We start from the raw sequence: 12,368 nt of genomic DNA on the forward strand, positions 1-12,368 counted from the left end.
TATACAGTATAGCACTGCAAACATATTGACCTAGATACATAGATATAATGTTACATCTGCTAATTTGAAAAATATGGTGGCATATAATTGGTGGCTAGGTAAAGGAGGACAACCTTTCCCTGATAGCTTTGTTTAAACATAAACCAAGACAGTGACACTACATCATGCATGCTTCAAATGTGTCCTTTCAAACAACTGTAGTTGATTTCAATGAAAGATAGACACCCAGTTGATAAGATATGCCCAATAGTACAATCAATTAAGCAACTGGTTATGGTTTTAGAAAACGCCACAGTGACAGTGAGGCGATCTTGTTGAACAAAAGGTTTTTGCACCATATGAATTGATAGCTGAAGACAAACACGATCGCCTCAAACGAAAGATAGTGGTTGCTGTCAGAAACGTTAGACCATTTCCAAAATCATATCCAGTTGCTCGAACAGTTGCAATCTGTAGTTATCATTGCTGCCGTCAGTCGTCGCTTTCAGGTGAACACCCCTATTCGCACAGTGGACACGCCCACAGAGCACGTGACCGTAAGGAACAATCACACAACACCGTCCTTGCGAAGTTTGCACAAGCTGTGGGACCCTCGCAGCTGTGACCTGCTTGGCGTAACAGTTCAACATTTTAAGGAGCCTACAACACCTCTACGATGCTCGCCAAGAAAGCCTCTGATCGAGGATAAGGGTGATGAGACATGGCGACGAAGGTGATCTATTTCACGGTGGGCGGGCGCCCCGAGCAGGCGGAGTTCCGAAGCGATTCCGAGCTTGAAGACGTTCGAGGTACGTGAAAGAGGCCGGGCGGGGACAACGTTTTAGCTACTACTAGCAAGGATCGTTTTGTTTGTTGCTTCGTTGATTTGTTTGATGTCGGTGTTTGATCTAGTTCGTAAGAAGGGGGTACCTTACGGCAGGTATGACGTAAAGATGAGTTGTCATGTCACAGCGATTGCACAACAAACCGAGATTTTATTCTAACCAAGGAGGTTTTTTAACCTTGTTCTAACGGTCCTCAGAAACTAACGTCTTGCGTCCGCACAAAATACCTTAGCGTGCTCTTGTGTTTTCTTAAACATTCTAAACAAAACATAATTTAACTTCGATATACAATCGAATATATAAAATTGTAGTTTACCTAAAACAAGTTCTCTTTTAGAACGCCAAGTAGGCATAATATCCTAGACTAATTTAGGTTGTTGATACAGATTTGAAGCGTGGTGGTGTTGTTTCGTCTGATTATATGCTACGTAAGCAAACAGAAACTGCAGGATAGTAGTTGCTCGTTTCGTCTCCAAGGACACACACAGCTATCACATCACACTTGTAAGTTCTAAAGAGGCCCGTGCAAAGACACACCACTTAGCAGACACTGTGATGCCGCTCAGATATCGATTTTTGAAGGTGTTTTTCTGGATTGTGAATCGATGTCGGCATGGCAGACTTCACACTGCTGAAGCCTGCATATTAAAGGGGCTGTCCAGAAACAATGGTGGTGTGGGTGGTGTGGATTGGTAGACACTGACAGAAATATCCTGTATTACCATGGGTTATTGACAGGAAAAGGCGGGGCAGTCCAGAAGTGCGCAGACAAATTTGTTTCATTTAGTATGTACAACGTTAACCATTCCGTACTCGATCACTATTGCTCAGGAATGTCAATAAGTTTTATTTTTGCACCGTTAACAGGATCATCTTGATGGGCAAGGAGGTTGAACCTCCTTGGTTAGGGTAAGAACTTAGATAAGGGTTGGGTCATTCACAAGTAGCCTGGTATAGTAATACAGACGTATTATAGCTCTCAAGTCTTTCTGTCCTCGTCATAAATTTGGATAGAACAGAAGAGGCTTGATTGCTATGATATGTTCTGGATAAAGGGAAAAAAGTTATATTAACTTAATGACGGGAACATCTTGTCAATAGTGCAAGAGAAAACTTTTCTTGGCAAAAAAATTCCAGTCATTAAAGTGTGGAAAACATTGACACTTCCCATTTATTTTTCCATGCCCATCTTTGTAGTTCTAGTTCCATCTTTGTAGTTGTATTCTAAGGTTACATTTAGCCTTTCTTCGAATTGAAGACCAATCTTTCTGAATAGCCGCCCAGTACCTGTAAAGCCCACCATATACTAATAGCAACATATTGGGCCTTACATTCACCTAATCCTAAAGATAGAATTTTTTATCTATTGCTGTAGGAAATACATTTGTATATATAATTGCCCTTAATTTCAATATCCTTCTGAATTCCTCATAGGTAAAACCTTTTCGATCATGAAATTATACTGACTGTAGCTTGCTTTGTAGGATATCACTGGAGGGGCAGTGCGAGAATTTCATTAACTCCGGTTTGCGTCATGACACAACATTGTTATTCATCAGTTCTCTGATGTCGCTTTTGATCTTTGTACAAAGGAAAACCAAAGGTAGGCCCGATCAGAAGGATAACCAAATGCGTCAACCTTTTGTATTTTCTAAATCATGGATTAATGAGGGTTTCTAAAGGACTGGAAAGTCTTTAGGTTTATATATGCACCTGTCGGTTGTCATACAACAGCTTGGACTAAAAACCTGACCAAATTTTAGTCTAGAAAGTAGAATTCCTGGATTTCTGAACTACACACTCACGACACACACTGTCAGACAGTCTGTATAGACTCTACGCAAAGGAACTACAAATGTAAATGACAATGGAGACTACAATACTATAGATGTACAATACATAAACTTAATGTTAATTTCTAAACTGCAATCTGGTAATTTAGACCTTATGGAAGCTAGACACTACACCATGGCTGTCTAAAGCCGTACATTTTTGTTTGCCCCATTCGATATTTCCATATCAATGTCTTTTGGGGGTGGCAAGGGTGATATGCAATTATGTCAAAAATCCATTTTCCTTTCATGGAGTTCAGATTTTTCGAACAGACAGGGTGAAATTTTATTTTGTCACCATAAGCAAAGTGTTCTGGGATGAAGGAATGGGTCCTGGTGACAGCTGTGTTCTTAAAACATGTATATTTCTGATGTTATACTAGTAAAAACTTACACATGTTATTGTTAGGCAGTATTTCCCTTACCTGTACCCCACTAGTCACCTGTCACAAACATTAGCATGACTTGATGACTGACACTATTTGACAGCGACATGCTGTGATTAAAGTCAGCAAAAATCTGCCATTCAGAACTCAAGGCTTTACTGACTTGATCGTAGGATTGTCGTTTCCTCCCTTAATGTTTGTATTATATGACTGGTGACTTGCCTTGTGGCATAAACGCCAGGTTTGAACTGAACAGTACAAGCTGCAGAACATCCAGACAGATTTATGTGATCCACTCCTACCAGGACGGACCTCTATACTAGTAGGCTATACTAAAGTGTGGTGGGTTCTTGAGATTGCTCAAGGTGTGGGTACTGTCCTCAAATAGGGGACCTCCATCTTAGCTGAGGGACTTATTTTCACCCAAGTGATGCGATGATAGTGTGCTTCGCCTTTCCCTTGCAAAACCCTACAACTACAAAAGTACAAGAACAGTCAGCTATGCTGTCAGGACAACAACAAGGACAAAGTCAGTATTGGGGTTACAGTTGGACATGCACTCGCATATCTTAAAATATTTCTACCTCAGACATTCACCTTGCCTGAGGCCACCAGTGAAGTTATTACAAACACAGTCACAAGCCCAGTTGTTTTGGTCTACTAATTCATAGGGAGGTAAGAAGAGCAGGGCTCGAAATACCAATTATGCAGGTCAGTGCAGGTAAAATGAGAGCTGTGCAGGTATTTCTGATGTCTACCTGCACCTAGCCTGCACCGGTTCATGTAACGCTCGTTTGTCTTTATCCGCGGGGTAACCTATATCCGTTGTTTTCAACAGCAACGTATTGAGGGCTATCATGCGGACGAAATGTGAGTTCAAACTGCTATATTTTGAAATGATTACAATCTGAAACAACCGTCCATCGACTTGATATCCCTAAATGTGCTGTTTTGAAAAGCAACGAATATAGGTTACCCCACGGATAAAGGTGAACTAGCGTTACTGGGTTTTATACAGTGGCGTCCACGAAATACGCTTACATAGATGTCATATAATGTAGGTGTATATAGATTGCTATTAGCTTTAGTGACTGTAATCACGTATAAAGTATAAAAGGAAAAATAGCAATGGTTTCTGAACAATTTTACTATGATCCATACTTCCTAAATTCAGAGTGGTGCAGGTAAAATCTGTCTGGTGCAGGTAATTTTCAGTGTTATGCACTGGTATGCAGAAAAAAGTATTTCGAGCCCTGAAGAGTAATGTTAACCTCAGCCCCCCCAGCTTAACACCCCTTAAATTTCATGCACACACTCCTGTTTGATACACTACACATGTGCTACCACATAGCTTTGACAAACATGTTGTTAAGTGCTTGTGCCTGTGTGTTGTTTTTGTAAGGAGGAATGCTTTCTAGTCTGCCCCTTGACTTCATCTCACAGTTCTAACTATGTTTTCTTGTGGGCTAAGTTCTTATGAAATAATTACACGGGAAGGCAAAGTTTCAAAATTTACTTTTTACTATTTTAGTCAACAGTTCTATTTTTAGATTAGGCCACACCAATTTTATTTGCTGCTTCTCAGATTTCTCGACCCTTTTTTGTCCGATTTGAAAAAAAAAAAACACACAAAAACTTTTCAAATTGATGGCCACACCTCATGTTGACAAAATTTCACTGCCTCTCCTTTCTCAAATTAACTATGTCTATGGGCCTCAAATTTTAGTAGCTGTACGTGCCTATTTTGGACGGTACGTTTATCATTTTTCTTCAAACTTTGGACTTTGCTACCAGGGACCCTCTAAATGTTGAAAGTTTAGGTTTTTCTGTCTGATCTCTCCTACCCCCGACTATTTGAAAAGTTTTAAAAAAAATTTTTTTCGACCGACCCAATTTTTTTCTGAAATAATCCGAGAAACAAATAAAATTGGTGTGGCCTTAGTCAATGAAAGATTTACATCTCAGGTTTTATCAATTATATGGCAAGAAAAAAACATGATTGAGTGTCAACAAAGTTTACTTTGAATTGCTAATGACTAATGTCACAAATGACACCTGTTTGCACCTATTAACAAGAAACAATCACAAGTATTATTCAGTGAACAAACTTAAGGCTTTTGTACAAAATATGCAGTTCCGTCATGTCACGCGTGATTCCCACCCGTGTCACGTCATAGAAACGGCAGCTGGTTTGGAACCTGGAACTGCGATTTGCCAGTGTTCTTTTGAAATTTGAGAAGCCCAACAGGGCATGATCACAGTTTGTACTGTATATATGTTTGCACAATGTTTGCTTTTCTGCATGTCAAAAAGTATTTTTCTTTTGCAAGTCATGGTGCCAGGTTTGGAATCAGCCACTGTGTTTACTACGATGTCATGAGCAAAAATTCACTTGATAACCTGGAATCAAGAGCATTGTTTGCCATATTTGATGTTCAATTATATAAGAAGGGTTTGTATTTCATATTTCATACACGCATCTTTGTTCATTGAATAATACTGTTATTTCTGAGTGTTATAAGTAAATGTTGCCTTTTTATGACTTGAACATACATATCATGTACATTTTACTGAAAGAATACATGTGCAAGACAGCACTATGATGCAACCAATCCCCTAGTCTTTTATTGGAAGATGCCAACATACATGTAGTAGACATATTATAAGCTACAATAACTGCATGAGAACATATTTGAAATTGTAACACTTTCTGTGTGCACATGTCAAGTACATAGCAGCGCCCCAGACACACTGATTGAATGTGCACTTCATATACGATTATCAAAAGAGCAGCTATGTAAAACTAATTGTTGTCATAAGTCTATCTAGATTTCAACTTGGCAGAGGAACTTGGCACTTCTTCAAGCTTAGATTCTAACTTGGCAGGGGAACATGGCTCTTTTTCAGTTTCCTTACACTTTCAGTGTACACTCAAAGCGTTTCAGTCCTAAGAATAGACCCTGTAATAGGATTGTCAATTATAGGTCTAACAATGTTAACTGTGGTACCCCAAAGTTGACACGTAGACCTTACTTTGATTTTGGTGCATGTCCGGCTGCCTTTGTTACACACTATTGTATGTACGTGTAAATATGTTCAGCTCAATAGCAGGAGGATCAAGTGTCCTCATGTAAAACTAATTACGTGTACCAATAGCTACATACCAGTTACAGGTACATGTAGCCATGCAAGTAGAAGTGGTTCAGCACATTTGAGAAAGCAGTGTACAAAATACTTTTCTGAGCCAGGTTGCACACTGTGCAACCTGGGGCAAAAACTAGGTTGCACAACTGAATTTCAAGTTGCACCACCTACAATTCACTAATTTCTGGAAAAAAATACATAACCTTTTACTATCATTTACTTATAAGCTTGTTTGTTTCAAACTAAAAATCAAGTAAATTGACAACAAAATAGAGTTCTGAGGCTCAAAATCTAAGTTGCACCCTGTGCAACCTGAGCTTAGAAGTAAGTTGCACCAAGCAAAAAGTGGTTGCAATGTGCAAGTGTGCAAGTGGGTATTTTGCACGCTGGAAAGCATGACATTGATTGTCACACTCTATTAAAGAAGTGTCACTTAACAAACCAATAAGGGACTTAAGTGTATGAACTGAAAATAATGGCTTTCAAGTCATAATGCCATATCCTAGTTGTAGTTGGTGACAGTATGTTTTCTTTCTTTTCCTCTGGTTAGCCTCCAAAGCGCTGTAACTTAAGTCAACTTTGTAAACATTCTATGTCGTGCGCTAATGAACTGGGCAGACAAACTACACTCCCAGCACCATAGAGATAGCAGCAAGCTCTTGATGGTATAGTTACCTTAATGCTTATCCAGGCTACCTTAATGGTTATCTGGTAAGCCAAGCAAATGTGTCTACACTATGGGTAAAATGGGCTTATCGCTAATTGGTCCAGTCCTTTCAGTGCAGCTTCTTAGCTAATTACGACACCAGCACAATTGAAAGTGTATGTATCAAATAATCAATATAATTGACCCCAAGATATGAGTAGTAACAGGTTGCAGGAACAATCGGTAATGACAAAATTTAGGATATCTGATATGAAAGTCCGATATGATCACAGAATTCAATGAAGTCATCAGGATCCTGTCCCATAGTGTAGCACACTTGGTATATGTGCCAGTACTTGGGATTTATACAGCTTGTAAAATGTTGTATCATACATGTATATCATAAACACACATATATGGCCGATGCAACATTCTGTTGAAGTAGTAGAGCTATTCATCTTCCCTGCTTCCAAAAACAGAAGTTAAGAAGTCAACTTGTCTAGGTATAGCCAACACAAAGAAGGGTGTTTTTACAACAATTCCAAACATTCTCCATCTTTGTTTCCAATGATTCTATCATACCGTAGGCTTTGGCATGGACTTATTGGCAAATGAACTTTCAATTAAAATTTACATTACACCTAACTGGAAATTTGCACCATGAATAGCTTCTGTGGATTTCTTGTCCTTGACTTCTGTCTTCACCTTCGTCCTGTTAGTTGTTACTTGAATAACAGCACAACAAAAAGTCGTGCCTCCTCCTTTGTTTTCGGTGTCATGGTATCCACTGATGCCTGATGCCACAACAAGCAGACAGAGGTCAACGTTCACTCGTACTGTGACAACCAAAATAGAACCACCCTGGTTTGTAACAGCATCGCTCAATGTCCCTTAAAAACAAATACATTAGGTGATCAGTTAACTGTTTTTATCCAATATAAAAGTCTCTATCTAGTAATTAGTATATTCAAAGGAATTGGTTACACTTTCAGACACATTCATGAGCATTATAGGCTCAAGAGCTTAGGTTACAAAGCCAATGGTTGTTTTTGAAAAAAGGGACTTTTTTTGAAGGAGTAGTATTTATTGAACATGAAGGTTGAAGAAGTACCACATCACAACAGTGTTTGCCTTAGAAATTGAAATAAAAACTGGTGTTAACTGCAAATTGTGACTGCATTAGCTAGACTGTCCTAAATGAGTTTTCTCATTGTAGAGCCTGTCTGTATCTTGTGTATGCCTTCTACTTTGAGGCATACAATATATGATTCTCTTGTGAAGCTTTCAATTCAATGTTCAGCTTTTGGGGGGAATCATTTGTGAAGCATAATTGGTTGCTTTAAAGGTTAATCAGTCATTTTAATTAAACCCAATTACTTTTATACCGTCAATCTTGAGAAATTCTTCATATTATAATGATCCAGTTCGCAAGATTGCCTCAAAGTCACAGCGGAATACCTTTCGGTGTCAGTGCTCTGACAGCCAAATTTTGCTGGACACCCATGACTCAAATCCTTTGGAAGAACAAAATAGCGTTGCTGACCCTCCTTAAAGTTTGCCATTTAAAGTGTCAGCAGGAGCCCCCATACAGATCCTCTTTCCCAAATGGTTGAGTTTTCTCCTTCTAAGGATGGACTCAAATCCTTTGAAAGATTTACAAAATAGCATTGCTGACCCTTCTAAAGTTTGCCATTTAAAGTGTCACGAGCTCCCATACAGACCCTCTTTTTTCCCCAAATGGTTGAGTTTTCTCCTTGTAAGTCTGGACTAGTTCCACCAGTCTTACTGGATGACCTGCTTGTCAAACATGTCAGGTATTGCCACCCCCCTGGGTAGGTATGCAGGAGACATGGAGACAGACAAATCAGCAAAGGAAGGGCCATGGTTTGCCCCGTAGATTCATTGCAATTCTTTGTGAGCTCTCATAAAACAAAACGTGAGGTTTTCCTGAAGGTACTTTGTAATATGGCTGACACAGTCGACATCCTTTTCGAATTTCTTACTGGTACACATGAGTGCAGGTCTGTCTACACACCTCAAATGACCTCAAACAACCTGAAATGGGGCAACGACCTTGTGTGGTGCTTTGGATATATTGTATATGCATTAATATATAAATACAAAAAACAGCAATTCCTAACTTGCTACGTTTTTTACTCATAATGATAATAAAACAATGTATCCAGAGAGCACCATAAAATTAAATGGTTGTTGCCCCAATGTACAGTTGCATATTAGAGCGGCCATTTGAGGTTGAGGTTGTTTGAGGTCGTTCAGGGTGTTTAGGCAGACTGCATGCTTGCATGTACAAAGTGCAGTGTAACTAGTGTTCAATGAGTGTTCAAACTGTCACACAAGGTACTAAACACTTTAACATGTAAATCTCTCGCAATACTTAGCCATTTCTCCCAGTTTAAAGATATGTGCACTCTGCCAAGTTGCACTACCATTGACTACTTGAAAAGCTACTTAAGGATGATGTCTTTATGTTTCTGGCAACATTTATTAATCAAAGGCATAAACAGGTGGTTTGTCCCACTTCCTGACAAAGATTCGAGATACTGGTACCATGGTATGGTTTGCCTTAGAGGCACAGCTACACATAACCTGGCACTGGTGCCATCCCTATTACAAAACAGCTGCTATCAGATCTTTTACAGCCTGTTGACAGATAAATTGAGTGTCTGCCAACTTTCCCAGGACTTGGTTTTTTCATTTCAAGAAAAGAACCATTTAAATCTAGGACAAGTTGTATGTGGGTAGTCTGTGTAACACAAACTCCGCTGTCCAGGGCTGCAACTGGCCCCTCCCCGCGTGGATGTTTGGCGGGCTGCTATAAGCGAGATTTAATCAGGGTAGTATATGGGGTGGTATGGTAACCCTGCAATAGGGACAATACTAGAAGCAGGTCTCATTGTCTTGTGTAACATCGTACAGTCAAACCTGCCTAGAAGACCAGAAAGGTGACTGATAAAATCTGGTCTATGTGACAGTTCGTTGCTGAAGACTTCGGATATTCATTTGCACTGGTTTGATGGTACCTGAGACTAGTTTCTCTTTGATTGTCATTGCAAAACTGGGCCTATTTCAACTCTCATAAAGCTCAGCTTGCTTTCTGCAAGGAGGTTTCAACCAGCCCTTTGTGTACTTGAGGTAAAATAAATCAAGGTACAAAATTAATGTAAAAGCCTTTTTGAGGCCGTATGGGCAGTGTGTTGTCATCCACAGTGTGTCGAGGGAACTGTTTGAATGGTATTTGAAGGTATTCAACTCCTTCCACCATTTTTTCCCTCTCCAACCGAAGTCAGGTACCCACTTGTACACCTGTGTGGAGTGAGGAGAATAATGTTACTCGTACATGTAAGTGCCTTTCCCAAGGACGCAGCCATTGCAACATCTGTAATATACGCCAGGAATGCCAGAAATTGAACTTTTGATGGTATGACTTCTTGATATCGTGTCTGCTTAGCCTGTCCACTTGACGCCACGATGTGCACGTGTAGAGCCGCACGAGCCCTTCTATGTATATCAGGACATGTAAGTCCTAAGGGGGAAATTTGATTAACCAGCTGAGTAGCACCAAGTATTTGTGTCAATGGCTGGAGGCTTAGTTTCCTTTCATCTCAGCTTCTTCCTGTAGTCAGTTCAAAGCTCATCCATGCTTTAAAGCTTCCATCTAGGTGACATGAAGAGGGGATTATAATGAGCTGGTTAAGGGGAAAGCTGAGCTCAATTTTCCATAAGTGCCCTTTTAATTACCTTAAAAATAGCAGGTCTTATGTCTGATGCAAATTGCAGAGGTTTGGGATTGTGTTTCATTGATAGAGTTGGTGATGAAAGTGAAAAAAGAATTTGACCAGAATGTAGCAATTCTAACGTTATCTTCTAGAAATTTCATGTTGTTCCTACCCTAAGGCATACTTATCATACTATATTAACTTATACACAAAAAAGTATACCGCCATGCGATGCTTTGCTACGGTGACGGTTGTCTTTGGACACATGGGGCACAGGATGCTAGTATTGCGCACAAATCAAAACGGCGCTCATTTTCATCTTGCAACATTTCATACATGAAATCGTTCATGTCTGATATTTAGTGTTTTGTGCCTGCATTTTCCTTCATATACAGACAAATGAGAGGATGAGGATTTGATGCGTGTACAGGGCCAGATGGGCAATACCCAGGCTTGAAGTTGAAACCTTTCATCCTCGCTGCGCTGGCGGAAGTGCAAGAGCTTTGATCTGGTCTAAGAAGCAGCCACTGGCAGGCCATTCCACTTGGAACACTTGACAACAATGTCACAAACAATTAAGAATGAGGAAAAACATGTTTCATTGCTAGGGGCTTATTAGCATATCATAAAGTTTTAAAGAACGCTTGCAGATAGATGTGCAAAAGCTAGATGTGACAGGTCGTTCAGTGTGATATAACCAGCTGCTGCCGCGCCGCGCGCCTGCGAAGCTCGTGTGTTACGCCGAACGGCGGTTATACCGGCTATATAGATACAGATACAGATAACCATATGGTCTATGACCTCTTATTTTATTACCGTCACTGGTGACAGTTTGTCTTTAGACACAAGTAGAACCGTCACTGGCCTCCCGTTGAAGCGCCACAGGACCAGGTTGAAGGTGGACGCAAGTCTCTCCGTGAAAACATCATCACACGACCCTCATTTCGTCTATAGACTGGTGACGGTTAACTGTCATGCCACTGTAAAACTGTAGCCAATCTTAAACGGGCCTTAAGTCTCCTTATTCTACTAATCTTAGTGTGTCTCATTGTAAAAGACAGAAGGCCAGGCTTAAGTGTGATATTAGCAAGCCAACACTGGCCATTTTACCTATTGAGTGAGGGAGTGAGTGAGAATGAAGTACATTGTATTTCAACTCTGTTCTATTAATAATTATGTAACCACCAGGCCTACATGTATGAGGAGAAGACTTGTCAGAAAACGTGCATGCAAATTAAGAGCCATCTCATCACCTGCTCCTTTCCAAGGACCTACATCAAGCACCTGGAACATCTTTCCAAGCAACATATACATGTACACAGTAGCCACACTTCTCCTTCAATATTCTCCAAGCAGATGCTTGGCTCTGTCTTGTTTTTTAAATTGTTTTAGGCATTTTCAGGTAATAGAATAAGAGGTCATAGACCATATGGTTATGATAATGCCTAAGGTCATTTTATTATGCCATTTTTTTTATTAGGCCGGCTGGCTGATAAAACGATACCCTGTTGAGAAAGAAAGCCAACCTACATTTTCATAGACCCTCTGCTTGGAGAACTACTAGCTTCTACAATGATATTCATTGTCAGAAATGACAAATAACAAATTTTAATGATGACATACACACCTCTTGCATTCCTTGGATCTTCAGGCTGATATTTTGTCATCACACAAGATGACAAAACATCAGCCTTGTTTCAACAAGAGGTATTTTGGATGTCTAAAGATGATACATTTAATGTTTACAACACAATGTTCTCTTCAGACTATACATCTCCTGGTGAAAACAATGTAGAGCA

At 39.9% G+C, this 12,368-nt stretch overlaps 1 protein-coding gene across 1 annotated transcript in view; it reads left to right on the forward strand.

Annotated features, from left to right (window-relative positions):
• The first annotated feature begins 520 nt into the window (after nt 1-520).
• The window catches only part of LOC118431077 (high affinity cGMP-specific 3',5'-cyclic phosphodiesterase 9A-like), a 38,102-nt gene continuing 26,254 nt past the window's right edge, over nt 521-12,368 (forward strand). Inside the window, exon 1 of the mRNA XM_035842163.1 lies at nt 521-788. Within this exon, the coding sequence (XP_035698056.1) occupies nt 701-788 (88 nt within the window). The 5' untranslated portion in view covers nt 521-700. The remainder of the gene's footprint in view (nt 789-12,368) is intronic.

Source organism: Branchiostoma floridae, chromosome 14 (assembly GCF_000003815.2).
Source record: "Branchiostoma floridae strain S238N-H82 chromosome 14, Bfl_VNyyK, whole genome shotgun sequence".
Taxonomy (NCBI): Eukaryota; Metazoa; Chordata; class Leptocardii; order Amphioxiformes; family Branchiostomatidae; genus Branchiostoma; species Branchiostoma floridae.